Source organism: Xyrauchen texanus, chromosome 33 (assembly GCF_025860055.1).
Source record: "Xyrauchen texanus isolate HMW12.3.18 chromosome 33, RBS_HiC_50CHRs, whole genome shotgun sequence".
Classification (NCBI taxonomy): domain Eukaryota; kingdom Metazoa; phylum Chordata; class Actinopteri; order Cypriniformes; family Catostomidae; genus Xyrauchen; species Xyrauchen texanus.
The window spans coordinates 37,073,551-37,095,602 of record NC_068308.1 but is presented as its reverse complement, the minus strand read 5'-3'; the positions used below and the strand labels follow the sequence as shown (position 1 = coordinate 37,095,602).

Genomic DNA, 22,052 nt, shown 5'->3' with positions numbered 1-22,052 from the left:
TATTTAATTAAATAAAAAGACACCCATAAACACATACAGGGCAGCTGCCTGTAATTATCTCTCTCTCTCGAACTGTCATCACCAGCCGCCTTTATCCCTCACGTACCCCATCAGGCTGATTGCCTCAGGCCAGGGAACCCACGTCTTCATGTACACTCCCCCACACCTCCTTTCCCTGGGGAGGGGCATGCCTTGTGACCCATCTGCTGGCTGGTCATCCCCGCCATTCCTCTACCTGGAAGGAGACAGGAGGGCAAAAACAACAAGAAAAAAAAACAAAATAGGTGAGGGAAAGCCAACACGGTGCGACAGATAGAGAAGAAGCTCACTCACTGGTCCTCTGATGCGCCGTCGCCCCACCCCCCTATCACTCTTCCACACTCTCAGGCGGATGACAGCTGCTCATCCCTGGGCAGACCAGAGTCAAACCTCCGACCCCCAGCAGACAGAACTCCCCTTTTCTGGCAGCATGTGGGGACACTCCTCCGCCCTTGGAAGCGGCCCTACCACTCCAGGTGGTCGGCGAGTCGCTTCCCTCATGGACGCGGTCTTCTCTCGACCCCTCCGCATTTCTGGGGGATGGCAGGGCACTCCTCCGCCCCTGGCAGTGGCTCCATCACTCCAGGTGGTCGGGGAGTCCAGTCCCCACTTGATCCGTGGACGGCTTAATAATATAAATCATTTTTAATAAAATAAAAAGACACACATAAACACATACAGGGCAGTTGCATATAGTCCCCTCTCTCTCGAACTGTAGTCACAGGCCGCCTTTAACCCTTGCACGCCCCATCAGGCCAAATGGGGAGCGGGCGTGCATCATTCCAGCCCAGCCCATCTCTCCTCCGCTTCACATATATTAATATAATTATAAATATTATTTACTCTGCACCCATCTACTGAGATACTTAATCTTGGGAATTAACATCCCATGTGTTTGAACATCATGTTTACGTGCAAATTGGCGTAATTTGTTTTTAGACATTTCCGTTGAAGCAAAGAATTCTGGGTTGTGAGTGCCCATGAAGTATACACCTCACGCATCCTCTGAATTCCCATGAAAGAAGGTCGCATTCGAAGGCTGCATTCGAAGTGTCCTACTCGCTTTTCTGAATCAAGACAGCCTCGATGACGTATGCGGCCAACAAATGTGACCTCCGGAGGACACAATCTTCCAAACTAGACACAGCCTTTATATCATTCCCAGAATCACAAAGAAAAACTGAATCTTGCTCTAGTAGAAATTAATGCAACCTGTGCTTTTTATGTACCTAAAGGAAGTGTTTTATAATATAATACTATCTTTTTGTTTAGCAACCACTCCACAAACATCTGCTAACCCAGGTAATTGTAGACCTGTGAATTAATAACAGATTTATTGTGTTAAGTGTGCAAAAATGTTCCTGAGAAATCATTAACAGCATTTGTATTTGTGTCCATTCTTTCAGGTACAACAACAGTGGCAAGCAACATTACGAGTGATGGAAACTTTACTACTACAACCAGTATGTTACTGTATATCTTACCCAGAATCAGACAGAAAAACAAAATCTTGCTCAAATAGTAATTAACTCAACCTGTGCTTTTTAATGTACCTAAAGGAAGTGTTTTATAATATTATAATGTCATTTTGTTTAGCAGCCAATCCACAAACCTCTGCTAACCCAGGTAATCACAGACCTGTGCACTGATAATTCATACTACAACAACCAGTACGTTAATGTGGCTGTGACTGGTTTCGAAGGCTGCATGCTTGGTTGGACGCGTCCTTTGAAGGCTGCAGTATACCGAGCATCCTCCTTTGAACAAGTCTCGTTTAAACAAGACGGACTTCGTAGGACAAACGGAATGTAACATGGTTGCTTTGACAGCACGCTACTCTTTAAATGATGCAAGGATTTTGAATGAGAAGGGAACAAAGTCCCTCTGGAAGGGAATGCATGAGGTTAAATTTAGGAGAGTTATAATGATGTAGCCAGAAAAGAAAATAGATTTTACAGGTGTACTTTTAGTCCAATACTTTATTTAAATTATTTATTGTAAGGGGGTTAAAGGGAAAGGAGGAGGCGAGAACCGGCTTAATAACAAAAATCATATTTCATTAAATAAAAAGACACATATGAACACATACAGGGCAGCTGCCTGTAATTCTCTCTCTCTCGAACTGTCGTCACCGGCCTCCTTTTTCCCTCACATGCCCCATCAGGCCGATTGGGGACCGGGCGTGCATCATTCCAGCCCGGCCCCACCCTCCTCTGCTCTACATATATTAATATAATGATACATATTATATATCTGCACCATCTACTGACGTACTTCAACTTGGGAATTAACATTCCTTGCATTTAAACATCATATTTACGGGCAAATTGGCGTAATTTTTTTATTCAACATTTCCGTTGAAGCAAACAATTGTGGGTTGTGATTGCCCATGAAGTAAACTCCTGTATCCTCTGAATTCCCGTGAAAGAAGGTCGCATTCGAAGGCTGCATTCAAAGTGTCCTACTCTCTTTTCTGAAACGAGACAGTCTCGATGACGTATGCGGCCGACAAATGCGACCTCCGGAGGACGCAGCCTTCCAAACGAAACACAGCCTGTCTATCATTCCCAGAATCACAAAGAAAAACAGAATCTTGCTCAAGTAGTAATTAACGCAACCTGTGCTTTTTATGTACTTAAAGGAAGTGTTTTAGAATATAATACTGTCTTTTTGTTTAGCACCCATTCCACAAACATCTGCTAACCTAGGTAATTGTAGACCTGTGAATTCATAACAGATTTATTATGTTAAGTGAGCAAACATTTTCCTGAGAAATCATTAACAGCATTTGTATTTGTGTCCATTCTTTCAGGTACAACATCAGTGGCAAACAACATTACGAGTGATGGAAACTTTACTACTACAACCAGTATGTTTACTATATATCATTACCCAGAATCAGACAGAAAAACAGAATCTTGCTCAAGTAGTAATTAACTCAACCTGTGCTTTTTAATGTAATTAACGGAAGTGTTTTACAATATAATACTGTCTTTTTGTTTAGCAGCCATTCCACAAACATCTGCTAACCCAGGTAATTACAGACCTGTGAATTCTCAATTCTTACCACAAAAACCAGTATGTTACTGTGGCTGTGTCTCGTTTCGAAGGCTGCATGCTAGATTGGATGCGTCCTTTGAAGGCTGCAGTATACAGAGCATCCTACTTTAAACAGGTCTTGTTTAAACGATACGGCCTTCGTAGCATTTCAAATGGAAATGGGACGTAGCATGGTTGCTATTACAGCATGCTACTCTTTAACTGGTGCAAGGACTTTGAATGAGAAGTGAACAAAGTCCCTCTGGAAGGGAATGCATGAGGTTAAATTTATACGACCAAGGTTAAATGACCAAGGTTGTCTGTATTCAAAGATTATTGACTGTGGTATATTTTGATAAATAATCTCATCCTTGTTTCTAAAAGATTTCGCTTCAAAGCTGTATCTAAATACATGTGATATTATATTCAATAGGCCATAAGAATAATATCACTCCAATAAGTGAATTAATCATAATTCACTTATTAAAACTAATACTTACAGTAGAAATTGTGAGTGAATACAATGAAACATTGTATTACGATTTTAATGGTGGAGAATTTAGTCAGACAAATAATCTAGTTATTTGTCATTTATCTCATTTATAATGTTTGTCGAATACGACTAATTCCATTATACATTTCATTACCTAATAATGTACAATAAGGATAGATTAATTTAGTTCATAGCTCACATATTTCCAGACCCTAAATTCCCTTCTAAATTTAGCATACCAAATACCCTTACATATAATGGTGTGAGAATGAGGGCACTTTAAAGTACCCTTCTAAATGTAGCATAACAAATATCCTACAACATCATATTTACGGGCAAATTGGAGTTATTTTTTTTTAGACATTTCCGTTGAAGCAAAGAGTTGTAGGTTGTGAGTGCCCATGAAGTATACACCTCATGCATCCTCTGAATTCCCATGAAAGAAGGTCGCATTCGAAGTGCTCTACTCACTTTTCCGAGACTGCCTCGATGACGTATGCAGCCGACAAATGCGACCTCCAGACAATGCAGCCTTCCAAACGAGACACAGCCTTTAAATCATTCCCAGAATCAGTTCAAAAACAGAATCTTGCTCAAGTAGAAGTAAAAGGAAGTGTTTTAGAATATAATACTGTCTTTTTGTTTAGCACCCACTCCACAAACATCTGCTCACCCAGGTAATTACAGAACTGTGAATTCATAATTCATACTAATACAACCAGTATGTTACTGTATATCATACCCAGAATCAAACAGAAAAACAGAATCTTGCTCAAGTAGTAATTAACGCAACGTGTGCTTTTTAATGTACTTGATGCAAGTGTTTTATAATATTATAATGTCATTTTGTTTAGCAGCCATTCCACAAACCTCTGCTAACCCAGGTAATTGTAGACCTGTGAATTAATAACAAATTTATTGTGTTAAGTGTGCAAAAATTTTCCTGAGAAATCATTAACAGCATGTGTATTTGTGTCCATTCTTTCAGGTACAACAACAGTGGCAAGGAACATTACGAGTGATGGAAGCTTTACTACTTCAACCAGTATGTTACTGTATATCTTACCCAGAAAAAGATAGAAAAACAGAATCTTGCTCAAATAGTAATTCACTTTTTAATGTAATTAACGGAAGTGTTTTAGAATATAATACTGTCTTTTTGTTTAGCAGCCACTCCACAAACATCTGCTCACCCAGGTAATTACAGACCTGTGCATTGATAATTCATACTACAACCAGTATGTTACTGTATATCATGTCACACCAGAGATTATTTAGCCATTTAAAATGAAAGGTAGAAATTGGAATGCTCAACCACAAGTTCTAAGCACCCAACGGTCAAATGATGTAGACAGAGCCAATCACCTTTTAGATACAGACATCATCTGTCAATCAACTCTATAACTCACATGCACATTAGCTTTACAGTAATTTGAGGTAAATAATCACAATAATGATTCAAGTATTGTCCGATTTTATTGATTTGAAATATGGTATTTGATTGAAATCTTGAACAACCGTTTTTGAGATTTCTGCATTCCCCCATTTATGTAGATATGAGCTGCACTGGCATGACTAGAAATAGTCTACCAAGAGCGTTCCAAAGATAAAGACAGTGGACTGACTTGCTAGAATGACTTTGGTCACACTCAAATACTGTACACCATTCACAGGTTGAATTCATCTCAGCAGCAATAAACACAGATCATCAGATGATCCAATAAAAAAATAACTTTTAATTACAATTTTTAAAACAACACAATTATAAATCAGCAAAATTAATCTATGCATGGAGCCCAAGATAAGTAAAATCAGTCCACTTCAGTTTAAAAATGATCCATCAACTTAAGCAACAGCTCAGCGTCTCCCTGGTTACAGCCGTCAAGCTCATTCTAAATCTGATATCGTTGCCACAAACAACGATCTCCATTTGTGACACAAGAGAGAAAATAATTAGCGTCCTTGGAACAGTTACAATTTCACTCACGATCGTTCAGTCTGAAATTCTTTCATTCCTTTAAGGCGTGATTAGTGTGCGTGCATATGGAGGATGAGGACTGCCGTTATTACCTTGCTGTGAGTTGAACGTGTTTAATGGGAAATTAATACATGTATTGAATGAAAGACTTATGGGTCTTATATCAAAATCTTATATAACTACTGTTTAACAAAATGTATATCTCTGTACAGACTCTATAAAGAAAAAAGAGTGTAAAAGGTGCAGATGCAGAACTAGATCCTTTAGACACCATGTCTATCAATGTTCAACTGTGTTATATACTGTTAAAATAGATGCAGTTTTTTATATATATCTTGTTATATAATACAAAGACATTCATACATGTTTTAATGTGTCTAAAGTGTCTAAAATACTGTTGTGTCCATTGTAGTTATAATACATCAAACTATATTGATCATGAGTAATGGATGCATCATGTTCGTTTAAAAAATACTGAAAGATGACGTGTATTATGTGTATTTGTATTTCTATTGATAGAATTGAACACCACGACAAACATCGGATCAAGCAATTTCTCAGGTATGTTAATATATACAATTCGAAAATACAACTAATATAATTATTGTGTTTTTGTGCCACATAATATCAGACAATTTTAAGTGTATCATTGTTTCCAGATTGCTTTTTTTAAGGAAAAGAAGAGACCAGTTGGAATTGCTTTTTGTATGAATCAACATCATGCCACAAATGCTGTAGACAAAGCTTAACTTGTTGACAGCATTTAACCAATGTAAATTCTTTTGAAATATATATATGTTATTTATGTTTTATAAGCTGAACAGTTCAAGGTACACAACAGCATAACCCATTGAACAAACTGTGCATCTGTTTTACTATACACTACTGTTCTTTCTGCTCCACCAGGAATCTTTTACCCGTTCGGCTCTGCAGCAGGAGACACAAGCAATATTGCTCAAGATGATGGAAGCTCGACTTTGATTGGCCTGTTGAGTCCATTTAACTTCTTTGAGCGTACATACCGCCAGATTTATGTAAGAATTCAGTTATTCATGTTTAGAATTTTCATTGTTTTATAGAAACACATCTGAGAAGTAAAAAGATTTCATCTATTTGTCTGGTAGAATTTTGACAGATTTCTCACGTTACAGGTTAATAATAATGGACACCTTACATTCAACCAATCTTCATGGCAATATGTCCCATACTACTTTCCTGCTAAGGGAAACCAAGATATCATTGCTGGTTTCTGGACTGATCTTGACAACAGGAGAGGTGTTGTTTCATATCAGCAGTACACAAATGGAAGTGTGCTCACACATGCCACTCAGGATATAAAACAGTATTTCCCTGATCTGAGCTTCAATGCTACTTGGGTATTTGTTGCAACTTGGGATAAAGTCGCTTACTGCTGCACCACAAACACAGTAAGTTAGTTTGTTACTTTTTCCTGAACTGTGACTGTTTAAACCCTCATATTCCCAGAGACCCAGAGGATATAAACAAAACACAAACATATAATTTGTATATCACAAAGTAAGCATGCATTTTTGAGAAAGGTGATTGTGACTCAGAATAGTAATGGTTTTAAATTTGGGTAAATTGTGCATTGTGTAGAAATAATAACAAAATAATAATAAATTAAAAACAATGAAAATGTATACTAGTTGCATTTACACAAGTTATATAGATAGGTTATTTGAGGACTTAAGAATATTCATGGAGGATGTGTGATAAATGTTTTGTGACGTGTGAATTCTTTTTTAATAAATGTAGTTTATAATCAGTTCTCAGAAGTCATCCTGACACTTTTGTTAAATATTATAATTGTTGTTATTATTTGATGTTATTAACAGAAAAAAGATCATGAGATATCAATGTACTGTAACTATCACAGACTATGTAGTGTATGTAAAACATGATATTTTCAGAATTGGAGTGACAAACCTTGTTTTCATTCTTTTCAGGAAACTTCATTTCAAGTGGTTTTAATTTCAGCTGGTAATTCTTCCTTTATTCTGATTAATTATGGAGACATCGCTGCGAGAGAACAAACTATTGTACAGTATTTCTATTTCTCTCTCTTACCACACACACACACACACACATAGTAGCCAAAAATTGTACTCAAGCAAAAGTACTATTACTTTAAAATATTACTCAAGTAGAAGTAAAATTACTAACATAAATAATTACTCGAGTAAGAGTAAGAAAGTATCCAATTACTCAAGTACTGAGTAACTCGTTACATTCACAAATGACATAATTGATGGTAACTCCCCTATATTTCATTACATAATACACATTGAACATGTATTACAGAATTATTATTTTTATTATTAACCATGGAAATTGTCATCATTCATCATCATTTTGTTCCAAACCCATATGACTTTCTTTCTTCCATGCAAAACAATAAAGAGATTTTAGACAGAATGTTTGCCTGAGTCACAATTTACTTTCATTTAATTTCGAAAGTAAATAATGACTGAGACGGTCAGCCCCTAACATTCTGTCTAACATATTTTGGGTTACACACAATACAGAAGGTCACAAGCATTTGAAACACATGAGGGTAGGGAAATAATGACATAATTTTACATTATGTCTGAGCTATCACTTTATAGGGATAGTTCTCCCAAAAATGAAAATTCTCTCATCTTTTACTCACCCTCATTTCATCACAGATGTGTATGACTTCCTTTCTTCTGCAGAACACAAATTATGATTTCAGCTGTGCAGGTCAGTACAATGCAAGTGATTGGATGCCAAGATTTTGATGGTCCAAAAAGCACATTAAGGAATCATAAAAGTAATCCATAAGACTCCAGTAGTTAAATCAATATCTTCAGAAGTGACATGATAGGTGTGCATGACAAACAGATACATATTTGTAATTTTTTGCTAGAAATTATTCTCCCAGCCCAGCAAGGGGTGATATGCAGAGAAGAATGTGAATCATCAAAAACACAAGAAGAAGAATGTGAAAGTGATCTGTTTCTCATTCACAAGATTTCATAGCACATCACTTCTGAAGATACTGATTTAACCATTGGAGTCGTATGATTACTATTATGCTGACTTATGTGATTTTTTTTTAGCTTTAAAATGTTGCACCCATTCACTTATATTGTATGGACCAAAAGCACTGAGCAATTCTTCTAAAAATCTTCAGATAAAAGATGGCATACGGGTGAGTAAATGATGACAGAATTAAATTTTTTGGGTGAACTATCCCTTTAAGGGCTCTTGTCAGATCTGGATGAATTTGTCAATAAGAAGAGAGGTTTGGAAACATTTCTAGTAATTGTTATGGTGAAAACATGAACAATGTCCAGCAGAGGGCGGGGGGCATTATATATAATGCTGAAATAAAAACCAAAGCATGCTTTATTCATGCCTATTTTCTTTATTTAGCTTTTAGTTTTTAGTTCAGTGTAGTTACAGTTTTCAGGGTCGAAATAATTTAGATAATTAGTTCTGTACACAGTAATTTCGCACCCTAAACAGAGAGTACGCAGACTACATAGGGCACCAACCCCAGTCGCGGAACACTCTATTTGCCATACGATCGTTTTGCGCCCACAGATCTCTCACGCATGCGCCTCACGCCTGCATACCTCTCATGTGTGCGCCTCTGTGTGCATGCACAGAAATGCTGTCTGTTCGCACTCCAGTTGTTAATTACGCGATCGGCAGAGCAAAAAGCATTTACACTTACTGTAACGTGGATGTTTACATGGATTTATATAGTTAATCAGCCCAAAGTAGATGCTATAGTTTCCAGTAACCCCGCGAGGGTGCAGGGTAAATGCGTAAATACTGCTCATGACATGTGGGACTCAGGACAAAGCGCACTGATATATTGCTTCACTGATACATGAAAATGTACACATTAAAACTGATATCATAAGAACCCATATTAACAGAATCACCCTGAAAATGACCATCACATGACACAGAAAAGCCTGCGTTATCATCAGAGCCACAACATACCTCAACGTGCTGCCTTAAGTTGGAGCTTACATTTGAATCATGAAATATCCGCTTGTCTTGGTGTTAAATGAAGGCATTGTATGACGAAACTATTCTTTCCTTGTGTGGAGCGAAGAAAGAGTTTCACTTTGTTTGAAGAGCATAATGAGCAAGAGCAGTTATGGACTCGGCTTGAGTGACAGTCTTTGACAACGTGTGCAGCTGTGTGAACTTACCACAGTTCTTCTATCTATTTAGTCTCAATTGCTTCTGTCTCTTTATGTAATCTCAGACTGACACAATGTTCAGTGGAGGGCTCTGTGGGGGTCATGCCTTCTGTTGCAGGGCTCCCTGTTCTTCTATTCTATTCCATTTGTAACTGGATGTTTGGAAGTCTAAAATGTATATTTCCTATTGACACACTAAAGCTGAAGATATAAATAACCATCTTAAGACAAATGTTTTTGTGAAACATGTTAAGATGTTTGCACAGTACTGTATATATTTGTATATAAATAATTAGTTTTGTATTGTTTGTACAGGCTGGTTATGACACCGAAAAGTCCTCACACTACTTTGTGATTCCTGGGTCAAACAACGGGAATGGGAACGTGAATCTCAAATTCTCCAGTAATGTAAATGTTACAGGTCGTTGGGCCTTCAGAGTGGACATTGACCCAAACATCATCTCAAAAGGTAAAAATTTCTAACATCATCATCATCATCATCATCAATATTATAGTGTAGTCATATGTCATAATGTGTTATACTCTGCTGTCTGGAATACTGGCATACCCTTTATATAGCAGAGCTAGTTTCATGTCTCTCCAATCACTCCGTGGTCTCTTTCATCTTCATTAGTTTGTGAAACAACTCCTTTTATTTTGTTCTCTATCATTTCTATCATTTTTTGTTGTTAAAGGATGATATATATATTCATCACTTGTATATATTGTATACAATGTCCCCTAAAAGTATTTGGACAGTTAAGTCACTTAACAACTGTTGTCAAGGTGATTTTCAGTAGATGTATGAATCCTGTTTCACTGAAGTAACAGAGTTTCCACAGGTGCATCACTTTAACTATGAACATAAATACTTATGTCTTCGTTTTGAACAGTAGACCTAACTTTTATAAAGGTTGGTTTGAAAGCGTGTTACAGTATCTACCGTTAAAATAGATGTCTCTTGATTTAATATTTTGTTATATAATGCAAAGTCATTCATACATGTTTAAATGTGTCTAAAGTGTCCAAAATACTTTTGGGTCCATTGTATTTGGTATTTATTTGAAAACTTTATTGTTGTTGTATTCTTGCCCACATTTCATTATAGTTAAAATTAGAGTTATAATACATCAAATTATAATTATCATGAGTAATGTATGAATCATGCTGGTTTAAAAAATACTGAAAGGTGACGTGTATTATGTGTATTTGTATTTCTTTTGATAGAATTTAACACCACGACAAACATCGGATCAAGCAATTTCTCAGGTATGTTAATTTACACAATTTGAAAATACAAACAATAAAAATATTGTGTTTTTGTGCCACATAATATGGAACAATTTATGTGCCTCATTGTATCCAGATTGCTTTTTTTTCAGGAAAATGAGAGACGAGATGAAATACATTTTTGTAGTAATCAACATAATGGCACAAAACATGTTTTTATTTTAATTTGATTTATTTTTATATAGATTTTTTCATGTGAAGGTCTTAGGAATAGAGTTTAATCAATAGGTTGCAGCAATTGGTCTTTGATTACAGACCTTCTGATTTCCAGTAATTCTTCCAATGAAAATTCATTTGAAATATTAATTTTTTTATGTTTTATCAGTTGAATGATTGAGATCAAGGTACACAACAGCATAACCCATTGAACAAACTGTACGTCTGTCTCTCACAACTTAATTGTAATTTTTATGCCATTAAATATGGATTCTTATTTGAGTAAAGGTAATAATGCTGAATAGTATTGTGGCAGGGCGGAGGGCAGTGCCGGGTCGTGATTATACACACCCGGTCCCTTATCAGGCTAATCAAGCCTCCGAGAGCGATAAACACGTCCGGACATGTCTGTAAACTATCTCTCTCTCCTGCACAATCCTCCGCAGTTAGCCTTTATCCCTCTCAGAGGCATAATGACAACGTGAAATAATTTTGTTTGAAATCTTTGCAAATGTATTAAAATTAAAAACTAAAAAAATCACATGTACATAAGTATTCACAGCCTTTGCTCAAAACTTTGTGTAAGCACCTTTGGCACCAATTACAGCCTCAAGTCTTTTTGAGTGTGATGCTAGAAGCTTGGGACACCTATTTTTGGGCAGTTTCTCCCATTCTTCTTTGCAGGACCTCTCAAGCTCCATCAGATTGGATGGGGAGCATCGGTGCACAGCCATTTTCAGATCTCTCCAGAGATGTTCAATCGGGTTCAAGTCTGGGCTCTGGCTGGGCCCCTCAAGGACATTCACAGAGTTGTCCCATAGCCACTCCTTTGTTATCTTGGCTGTGTGCTTAGTGTCGTTGTCCTGTTGGAAAATGAACCTTCGCCCCAGTCTGAGGTCCAGAGCGCTCTAGAGCAGGTTTTCATCAAGGATGTCTCTGTACATTGCTGCATTCATCTTTCCCTTGATCCTGACTAGTCTCCCAGTTCCTGCCGCTGAAAAACAACCTCACAGCATGATGATACCACCACCATGCTTCACTGTAGGGATGGTATTGGCCAGGTGATGAGCGGTGCCTGGTTTCCTCCAGACATGACACTTGCCATCAGGTCAAAGAGTTCAATCTTTCTTTCATCAGACCACAGAATTTTGTTTCTCATTGTCTGAGAGTCCTTCAGGTGCCTTTTGGCAAACTGCCAGGTGGTCTGTCATGTGTCTTTTACTGAGGAGTGGCTTCCGTCTGGCCACTCTACCATACAGGCCTGATTGGTGGAGTGCTGCAGAGATAGTTGTTCTTCTGGAAGTTTCTCCTCTCTCCACAGAGAAACACTGGAGCTCTGTCAGAGTGACCATCAGGTTCTTGGTCACTTACCTGACTAAGGCCCTTCTCACCCCAGCTCTAGGAAGAGTCCTGGTGGTACCAAACTTCCATTTACAGATGATGGAGGCCACTGTGCTCATTGGGACCTTCAATGCTGCAGACATTTTTTTGTACCCTTCCCCAGATCTGTGCCTAGATACAATCCTATCTCGGAGGTCTACAGACAATTCCTTGGACTTCATGGCTTGGTTTGTGCTCTGACATGCACTGTTAACTGTGGGACCTTATATAGACAGGTGTGTGACTTTCCAAATCATGTCCGATCAACTGAATTTACCACCGGTGGACTCCAATCAAGTTGTAGAAACATCTCATGGATGATCAGTGGAAACAGGATGCACCTGAGCTCAATTTTGAGTGTCATGGCAAAGGCTGTGAATACTTATGGATATGGGATTTTCTTCTTTTTAATAAATTTGCAAAGATTTCAAACAAAATTCTTTCACATTATGGGGTATTGTTTGTAGAATTTTGAGGAAAATAATGAATTTAATCCATTTTGGAATGAGGCTGTAACATAACAAAATGTGGAAAAAGTGAAGCACTGTCAATACTTTCCGGATGCACTGTAAGGTCAATTTTTTTTCAGGGCAATTTCTGTTTTTGAACTCTTAATTCAAGGTGTCAAATTAGTTTTATAATACACTACTGTTCTTTCTGCTCCACCAGGAATCTTTTACCCGTTCGGCTCTGCAGCAGGAGACACACGCAATAGTGCTGAAGATGATGGAAGCTCGACTTTGATTGGCCTGTTGAGTCCATATAAGTTCTTTGAGCGTACATACCGCCAGATTTATGTAAGAATTCAGTTATTCATGTTTAGAATATTCATTGTTTTATAGAAACACATTTGAGATAAGTAAAAAGCTTTCATATGGTAGTCTGGTAGAATTTTGACAGATTTCTCACATTACAGGTTAATAATAATGGACACCTTACATTCAACCAACCTTCAGGGCAATATTTCCCATACTACTTTCCTGCTTATGGAGGCCAAGATATAATTGCTGGTTTCTGGACTGATCTTGACAACAGGAGAGGTGTTGTTTCATATCAGCAGTACACAAATGGAAGTGTGCTCACACATGCCACTCAGGATATAAAAAAGTATTTCCCTGATCTGAGCTTCAGTGCTACTTGGGTATTTGTTGCAACTTGGGATAAAGTCGCTTACTGCTGCACCACAAACACAGTAAGTTAGTTTGTTACTTTTTCCTGAACTGTGACTGTTTAAACCCTCATATTCCCAGAGACCCCAAGGATATAATCATAATTAAGTGCATACAATATATATATATATATATATAAGGAACATAAAAATAGTTATTGGAAAATGAAACTCATTGTCCCGCTTTAGTATGACTTAATCAAAATTAATTTGACAGATCTTACAATGACATAATCTTTGTATATCAGGATCCTGTCACTTTGTCTGTCATGTTTATAGTGGTAATGGGATCCTGACAGTCATGTTCTGTGTTTTCAAGTTCGGAGAATGGTGTCTGGGTCCTGTCTCAGCCTATTTTGGTTTCTGTTCTGGTCGGGATCCGGACACTTATGCTCCATGTCTCGTCTTTTGTGAGCGCATAGCTTCGGTAAACTTGCCGTGTGATCTTCTGTCAGACTTGTGTGTTGTGTGAGTGCACATGGCTGTGTTTGGTCCTTCATCACCATGTGCACTTGTGTCTATTTTAGTCTCGTGTGTTAGCTAGTGGTCGACCGATATATCGACGGATATACTGACTTCTTTAAATCGACTGCTACTTTTCCCGTTTGGCTAATTTTTTCTTGAGGGTGCCGAAAATTGCCTGCTTGCATGTGAAGTGACAGAGACATGTAAACAACCAGTCATGGGTAGTTTTATTGTTATGTGCCATTGTGTTATTACAATAATAGACTGGTGTGCAACACAGTCTCATTTTAACGGTTCGCATATAAGAGCCACGACAGATGCGTTTGAGCTCATTATATTAAAGTGCTCACCTGCTTCATTCTTCCTCTCTCTCCTCAACAGTTCACTGTAACTGTTAACTGTCTTATCTAATGATGAAAAGGCAATTATCAATAAAACGAACAACATATACCGTCTGCACATATCTCATTTAACAGATGTAATAAACCAACCTCACACAACTTCAGCAGATCCAGTATCCTGTTGAGCGCTCATAAATCTTCCTCTGAAGCACATATTCTAACAGTCTCAACTGTTCCTTGTAAATTTTCTAATGATAAAGGCAAAGGCAACTATAAATAAAACTTCTATTATATACCATTTGAAAATATGCAGATATCTCGTTTAAACAGATGTCATTCATGAACCTCATGAAAATCCAGAGTTCCCCGTCTGTCACTCACTCAACCCTGTGTCGATGAGTTGACACTAGGGGTTGCTCCTGCGGAGCCCAGACATCTCTGATCTTTGAGAAAAGGCCAATGAGAATTGTCGTGTGGAATTTGCATGCCACTCCCCCGGACATACGGGTATAAAAGGAGTGATGCTGCAAATACACATCAGATATCTTTGGAGCCGAGAGAACAGTCACAGAGCTGAATTCCTCTGCCGTCTCATTCACCTCTCCAAGCAGTTGGTTCTACGGTGCTTTCCAGCAGTTCTCCCCTTGCATACTACGTTGTGCTGAGCACACACCCATGGGTTCTTAAGCTGCAGAAAAAGAGCTCACGGAGTGAATAACTTAATTTCTATATATATTTATATTCCCATATACATATATATTTATATAAAAACACCATAAAAGAGTATATTTCTCTAAAAGAGTGGCACAAACGGTGAAGCGTCTTTTTCAATATTTCTTTCCGTTTGTGTGTATTTCCTGGTTGCGGTCGTTGTCTCTCTCCGTCTGATGGCCACGATCACTGCCTCTCGTGTCTGGGTGCTACCCACGCAGAGTCAGCGTTTGTGGATGGGCTCTTGGGCAGGCGATGTCCACTTGGTGGTCCAGGAGCACCACCTCTGACCCAACCTGGTCGAGTCGTGAGAAGCTGACAAGGTACGTTTCCTTGACGCCCCCATCTCACAGGTTTGGCTGTTTGGTGACACCGTTGGAGACTTCACCCGGCAGTTTGCAACGGTGAGGAAGCAGATGGAGGCTATACAGCAATTCCTGCCCAGGCGGAGTCACAGACCCTGCACCCCGTCTGCTCATCGCCCAGCGTGTCCCCCTGCGGTGCCAGCACCAACCAGGGCCGGCCCCAACGCGGAGATACCCGCAGGACGGTGATGCCCCCCGCCTCATGGCTGGCTGCCAAGAACCCCAAAAAGGCTTCGAAGCGCCCCTGAGAAAGGCAGCCCCGGGACTCAGGAAACTGCACTACGGGAGCTGGTAAGCAGACCAGTCCCTCCCCCCACTGGAGGGGCGGGTGGAGAATCCTTATTTCCTTTTGAATTGTATTTAAAAGGTACCCACATATTCAAAAAAAGAGCAGTTTCCTCTGCCCCCGGGCTCTATTTCCGGTCTCCCCGGCCGTAGTTATCACGAACGCCGGCCACAGGTTCTCTTTGGCAGGTACAGTGCCCTGGAACCGGACCTCCCGTGGCACAACTCCGCCCCCGAGCCGACGGGACACGAGGACAAAATTCTTCCTCCCACGTCCCAAGCTGTTCCGGGAGCAGTCCCAAGGAGCCAGGTAAGTGCTTCAATGTCCCAGGACTCAGCACCCCAGGCACATCCCCGTCCCCATCGCGAGGCCCCACCTGCCGGTACGTCCGACTCTCTAGTCCCCTTGGGTCAACTGGTAAAAGAGCAAGCTCATCCCGGTTCGGAGTATCTCTTTTCTCGGTATGGAGTTGGACTCGGTCTCAATGATTGCACGTCTCACCAGCGAGCGCGCACAGTCATTATTGAGCTGTCTGCATACGTTCAGACGTAACACGTTGGTCCCACTGAAATCCTTTCAGAGACTCCTGGAGCATATGGCATCCTCAGCGACGGTCACACCGCTTGGGTTGATGCATATGAGACCAATCCAGCACTGGCTACAGACCTGTATACAGACCTCGAGAGACGAGCATGGCGCCACTGCACACACCGCGTCCTTGTGATGCAGGCTTGTTGCCACTCTCTCAGCCCCTGGTCAGACCTAGCATTCTTACGGGCAGGAGTTCCCCTAGGTCAGGTCTCCAGGCATGTCGTGGTTATGACAGATGCCTCCCAACGGGGCTGGGGTGCCATATGCAGTGGGTACTCCATCGCCGGCCCTTGGACTGGCCCGCGACTGCATTGGCACATCAACTGCCTTTAGTTGCTGGCAGTACTACTTGCCCTGAGGAGGCTTTTGCCATTGATCCGGGGCAAGCACGTGTTGCTCCGGACGGACAACACAGTCGCGGCGGCGTATATCAACCGCCAAGGCGGTCTACGCTCCACGAGAGTGGAGGCTCCACCCCCAGGTGGTTTAGCTGATCTGGAGTTGATTTGGCCAAGTGCAGGTAGACATTTTTGCTTCCCCGTAATCCTCCCATTGCCCACTATGGTACTCTCATGGTTACACAGCTGGCCTCCAGGGCCAAGTATGCATTTCCCCCAGTGAGCCTACTTGCACAGAGGATGTGCAAAGTCAGGGAGGACGGGGAGCAGGTCCTCTTAGTGGCGCCTTATTGGCCCTCCCGGATTTGGTTCTCAGACCTCACCCTCCTCGTGACAGCCACAACCCCCACCCCCCGGCAAATTCCCCTGAGGAAGGACCTTCTTTCTCAGGGACGGGAGAATCTCCATGTCTGGCCCGGGGACGCGGTAGACTTGATGTGCAGTTGGATCAGTGCTTTCCTTTCTGCAGGAAAAGTTGGAGGGCCGGCTGTCCCCCTCCACCTTGAAGGTGTATGTAGCGACTATATCGGCACATCATGATGCAGTGGAAGTTAAGTATTTAGGGAAGCACAATTTGGTCATCAGGTTCCTGAGAGGCACGAAGAGGTTAAACCCCCCCAGGCCACACCTCATTCCCTTGTGGGACCTCTCCGTGGTCCTTCGGGGTCTTCGGGGAACTCCCTTCGAACCCCTTGAGTCAGCAGAGCAAAAGGTGCTCTCTCTGAAGTCTGCCCTCCTGACGGCGCTCACCTCCATCAAGAGGGTAGGGGACCTGCAGGCGTTCTCTGTTAGTGAACTGTGCCTAGAGTTCAGTCCGGCTTACTCTCATGACATCCTGAGACCCCGACCGGGCTACGTGCCCAAGGTTACCACAACCCCTTTTGGGGATCAAGTGGTGAACCTGCAAGCGCTGCCCCAGGAGGAGGCAGTCCCAGCTTTGGCGTTGCTGTGTCCGGTGCATGCTCTTCGCATCTACTTGGACCGCACGCAGAGCTTTAGAAGCTCCAAGCAGCTCTTTGTTTGCTTCGGTGGACAGCGGAAGGGAAGCGCTGTCTCCAAACAGAGGATCGCCCACTCGGTCGTCGATGCCATCACAATGGCATACCACGCCCAGCACATGAACACCAGGGGCGTTGCGGCTTCTTGGGCGTTGTCCCATAGTGCCTCTCTAGTAGACATATGTAGAGCCGCGGGTTGGGCAACACCTAACACCTTTGCGAGGTTCTATAAACTCAGGGTTGAGCCAATTTTGTCCCGTGTGTTATCAGGTGAGACAAACAGGTAAGTTCTGATCAACTGGCCGGGTGCATCACTTGTGCATAGCGCCTTTCCCCTCCCTTGAGGTGAACACGTGCACTCTTTCCCCAGTTGCGTTCGCAGGAATTGTGAACCCTGGACGTTCTTCCTCCCTAGCCTAGCGGCTGTCGAGTCTTCGGAGAGGCTTGCTGCCGCCCCGGTATGGGCGTCACTAGGCCCACATACTGAGGTAAGTGCTCCACATGTTCTGGGTGTCCCCTTCGGCAACCCCGTGTGATGTATATCCCGCAAAATGGTTTTCCTGCCGGTAAACTGCGTCTTCCTTGGACAGAGGGCCCTCTGCCCTGGGTTGCCATGTTTGTAGTAACTCCTCCCCCCTTGGGTAGGATCTACCACGACACCACTCCACACGATTTGCTTCCGCTCCTAACGGTAAGACTGTGTGTGTATTCCACCTAAACCCCCCCCCCCCTCAGGGCTGGGTGTGGTCTCCGTGGTGTCCTCCTCTTTGGAGGGACACCCTCCAGCTTGAACCATATATTTGGACCCCAGCCGAACTATTTTGTTCCTTTTACAGGGGAGAATAATAGAGAGAAGGCCCCGGCTGGTCCAGCACATCCTTGTACTTCTGAGCAGTTAGCCGTTCCCCTAGGTGCAGGGGACCGCTTCATGCCTGCCAGTGTGTTGGGGTAGTTATGCGACGGCTTGCTGCGCTGGCTACGAGGCACACAGAGGTCTGCCCGTCTCGTACCACCAGTCTGCGTAACTCGGTTCAGCTCTTGTGGCATTTTCCATTGGGACCCCTAGTGTCAACTCATCGACACAACGTTGAGAGAGTGACAGACGGGGAACGTCTTGGTTACTGATGTAACCTCCATTCCCTGATGAAGGGAACGAGAAGTTGTGTCCCTCCGGCCACAACACTGAACCAAACGCTGAAAGCGCCGGGTCTTTGCTCGGCTCCTCAGTGTGATACCTGATGTGTATTTGCAGCATCACTCCTTTTATACCCATATGTCCAGGGGAGTGGCATGCAAATTCCACACGCCAATTCTCATTGGCCTTTTCTCAAAGATCAGAGATGTCTGGGCTCCGCAGGAGCGACCCCTAGTGTCAATTCATCAACACAACGTCTCGTTCCCTCCATCAGGGAATGGAGGTTACGTCAGTAACCGAGACGTTTTTTTCCCATTGAGCGCTCATCTAATATTCCGTGACAATCCAAGCAGGTGATCTAGGCCGTTTAAATTGTCATGTGATTGCTGTTCACGCTATCAAGCAAGTCAGCTGCCAACATTTCAGGATGCAGCCCAAGGTAAAAGCGCTTCACATGCGCTATAAGTAAATGTCTTATTCACTATGCACTATATTTACTCTATATTATTTTCAAAGTAAATGCGATTGCTAATGTGGACATGCCATCCATGGTTGCTGGACTACTGTGTGTACGTTTTTTCCCTTCTTCCTAAACTATTAACAATTTATTTAAGTGCAAATACAATTTTATTACTAAACAGAAATCTGAAATCTTTAGTTTTGTGTGAATAGTGCTAAAAAGAGTTTATTATTGTTATTGTTTAAGCAATTTTATGTTATTTACTATATTAAATTATGTAATATTTCAGCATTATATCAGCCACCCTGCTCTCTGGATATCAGTGGACCACTAGAGTTAGCACATGGCTTTGTGTTTGTCTACCTTGTCTGACGCCACCTCCTACTTACCCTCATCACTCTCCCTCATTTAGTCCTTGTTATGTTAATTGTCTTCACCTGTTCCGCATGTGCCCTACATGTAAATATTGAGTGCCTTTTCCTTTATGTTTGTGTTTGACAAAAGTAGGCATGCATTTTTCAGAAAGGCAGACAGTTGTATACAAAGAAATTGTTTATCAGTCCTCAGAAGTCATCCTGACACTTCTGTTTATTATTGTTGTTGTTATTAACGGGTCAAAAAGATCATGAGATATCAATGTACTGTAACTATCACAGACTATGTAGAGTTAAACATGATATTTTCAGAATTGGAGTGACAAATCTTGCTTTTATTCTTTTCAGGAAACATCATTTCAAGTGGTTTTAATTTCAGCTGGTGATTCTTCCTTTATTCTGATGAATTATGGAGACATCGCTGGGAAAGAACAAACTATTGTACAGTATTTCTATTTCTCTCTCTTACCACACACACACACACACACACACACACACACACACACACACACACACACACACACACACACACACATTACATATTATCGGATATTTCAAGCTTCTTGGAGAATTTGCAACAGTTCTTCTAATGTACATTTCCTTAAGACATTAAATTCCTTAAATTACTATAAAAGTCTATATAAGACATTTGCACAGTACTGTATACATTTACAAATAAATAATTAGTTTTGTATTGTTTGCACAGGCTGGTTATGACACTGTATATTCCTCACACTACTTTGTTATTCCTGGGTCAAACAACGGGAATGGGAATCTCACATTCTCCAGTAATGTAAATGTTACAGGTCGTTGGGCCTTCAGAGTGGACATTGACCCAAACAACATCTCAAAAGGTAGAAATGTGTAACATCATCATCATCATCATCAATATTATAGTGTAGTCATATGTCATAATGTGTTATACTCTGCTGTCTGGAATACTGGCATACCCTTTATATAGCAGTGCTAGTTTCATGTCTCTCCAATCACTCCGTGGTCTCTTTCATCTTCATTAGTTTGTGAAACAACTCCTTTTCTTTTGTTCTCTATCATTTCTATCATTCTTCTATCATTTTTTTTTTTTGTTAAAGGATGATATATATTCATCACTTGTATATATTGTATACAATGTCCCCTAAAAGTATTCGGACAGTTAATTCACACTTAACAACTGTTGTCAAGGTGATTTTTAGACATTTTTTAATGGCTAAAGTGTCCAAAATATATTTGGGAATAGACCACTGTATTTGGTATATTTTAGAAAATATTGATGTGTGTTTACATACTTGAATTCATTTAATTGAGATCTTAAAATAATTTACATCCTTAAAACACTTTCCATATATGAGAACTCCTTTATCATGTTAACATATTCATCGTCTTGTCCAAGCGGAAATGTTTTGTCATTGCTAGTTTAAAAGATTCACTCAAATCTCCAGAATCTCTTCCATATTCTCAGAATATACGTAGACAGCATTTAAATGTGCATGCTTTCTTCATGGAATTGAACACTGTTTGAGTTTAATGCGAGGCATGTGTGTATCCCTTTAGAAAACGTAATTGGACTTCAAGTGAAACTCACCTCATTTTTAAACCTATCACAGAATGAAAACATTAATCTTGTTTTAGATCAAGTAAGTCACACTTACCACAAATATCTTCTGTATGCTAAATTAACTAATCATATACAACAATGAAAATGTGCAGCTAAAAAAATGATATCTATTTGTCCATTTTTGTTCCAGCTAAAACAGGAGCTGATCAAAAATGGTCTGCCGAACAGCACAGAGTTGACATTAAGAAAAATTCAAAAGACAAATCCATAATCTTGAGTCTCACAGGGAAATAAAACAGAGGCGTCTTGGACACAACAAATAAGTTTGCCATTGAAGATCGGATGCCTCAATGTCTTTTTTATTAAAACAATACATTACATAATATATATTCTACATCAGTTAATTCTGTTCCTTTAATTTGATTTGATGATAAATGAGTGATGATAATTAGTATAACAGCACTGTGAATTTGTTTCAAACTGTGTTTGTCATTCTAGACCGAGTATGTGAGTGTGAACGGAGCAGGAAATGGAGTTGGGTGATTTTTGACCGGAGCTCATAAGTTTAGTGCAATAGTGTTTTCTCTCGCTTCCTGATCACACTCTGGGAAATTGCTGTTAATCCGTT

The 22,052-nt window shown here is 40.7% G+C and overlaps 1 protein-coding gene across 50 annotated transcripts in view; it reads left to right on the top strand.

Moving 5' to 3' along the window:
* Positions 1 to 21,814, top strand: part of LOC127627216 (mucin-5AC-like) — a 99,727-nt gene extending 77,913 nt beyond the window's left edge. For 4 of the 50 annotated variants that reach the window (XM_052103554.1, XM_052103553.1, XM_052103535.1 and 1 more), the window contains 17 exons: positions 1,312 to 1,341; positions 1,636 to 1,665; positions 4,426 to 4,455; positions 4,560 to 4,616; positions 4,739 to 4,768; positions 6,069 to 6,110; positions 6,456 to 6,583; positions 6,701 to 6,976; positions 7,517 to 7,609; positions 10,067 to 10,220; positions 10,979 to 11,020; positions 13,247 to 13,374; positions 13,494 to 13,769; positions 20,218 to 20,310; positions 20,576 to 20,723; positions 21,421 to 21,503; positions 21,615 to 21,814. In XM_052103554.1, coding sequence (XP_051959514.1) covers positions 1,312 to 1,341; positions 1,636 to 1,665; positions 4,426 to 4,455; positions 4,560 to 4,616; positions 4,739 to 4,768; positions 6,069 to 6,110; positions 6,456 to 6,583; positions 6,701 to 6,976; positions 7,517 to 7,609; positions 10,067 to 10,220; positions 10,979 to 11,020; positions 13,247 to 13,374; positions 13,494 to 13,769; positions 20,218 to 20,310; positions 20,576 to 20,723; positions 21,421 to 21,503; positions 21,615 to 21,695 — 1,721 coding nt within the window. In that variant the 3' untranslated portion in view covers positions 21,696 to 21,814. Of the gene's footprint in view, positions 1 to 1,311; positions 1,342 to 1,445; positions 1,503 to 1,635; positions 1,666 to 4,218; positions 4,249 to 4,425; positions 4,456 to 4,559; positions 4,617 to 4,738; positions 4,769 to 6,068; positions 6,111 to 6,455; positions 6,584 to 6,700; positions 6,977 to 7,516; positions 7,610 to 10,066; positions 10,221 to 10,978; positions 11,021 to 13,246; positions 13,375 to 13,493; positions 13,770 to 20,217; positions 20,311 to 20,575; positions 20,724 to 21,420; positions 21,504 to 21,614 lie in introns of all 50 variants that reach the window. The other 46 variants (XM_052103536.1, XM_052103530.1, XM_052103552.1 and 43 more) reach the window with 44 other exon arrangements.
* The last annotated feature ends 238 nt before the right edge of the window (positions 21,815 to 22,052 follow it).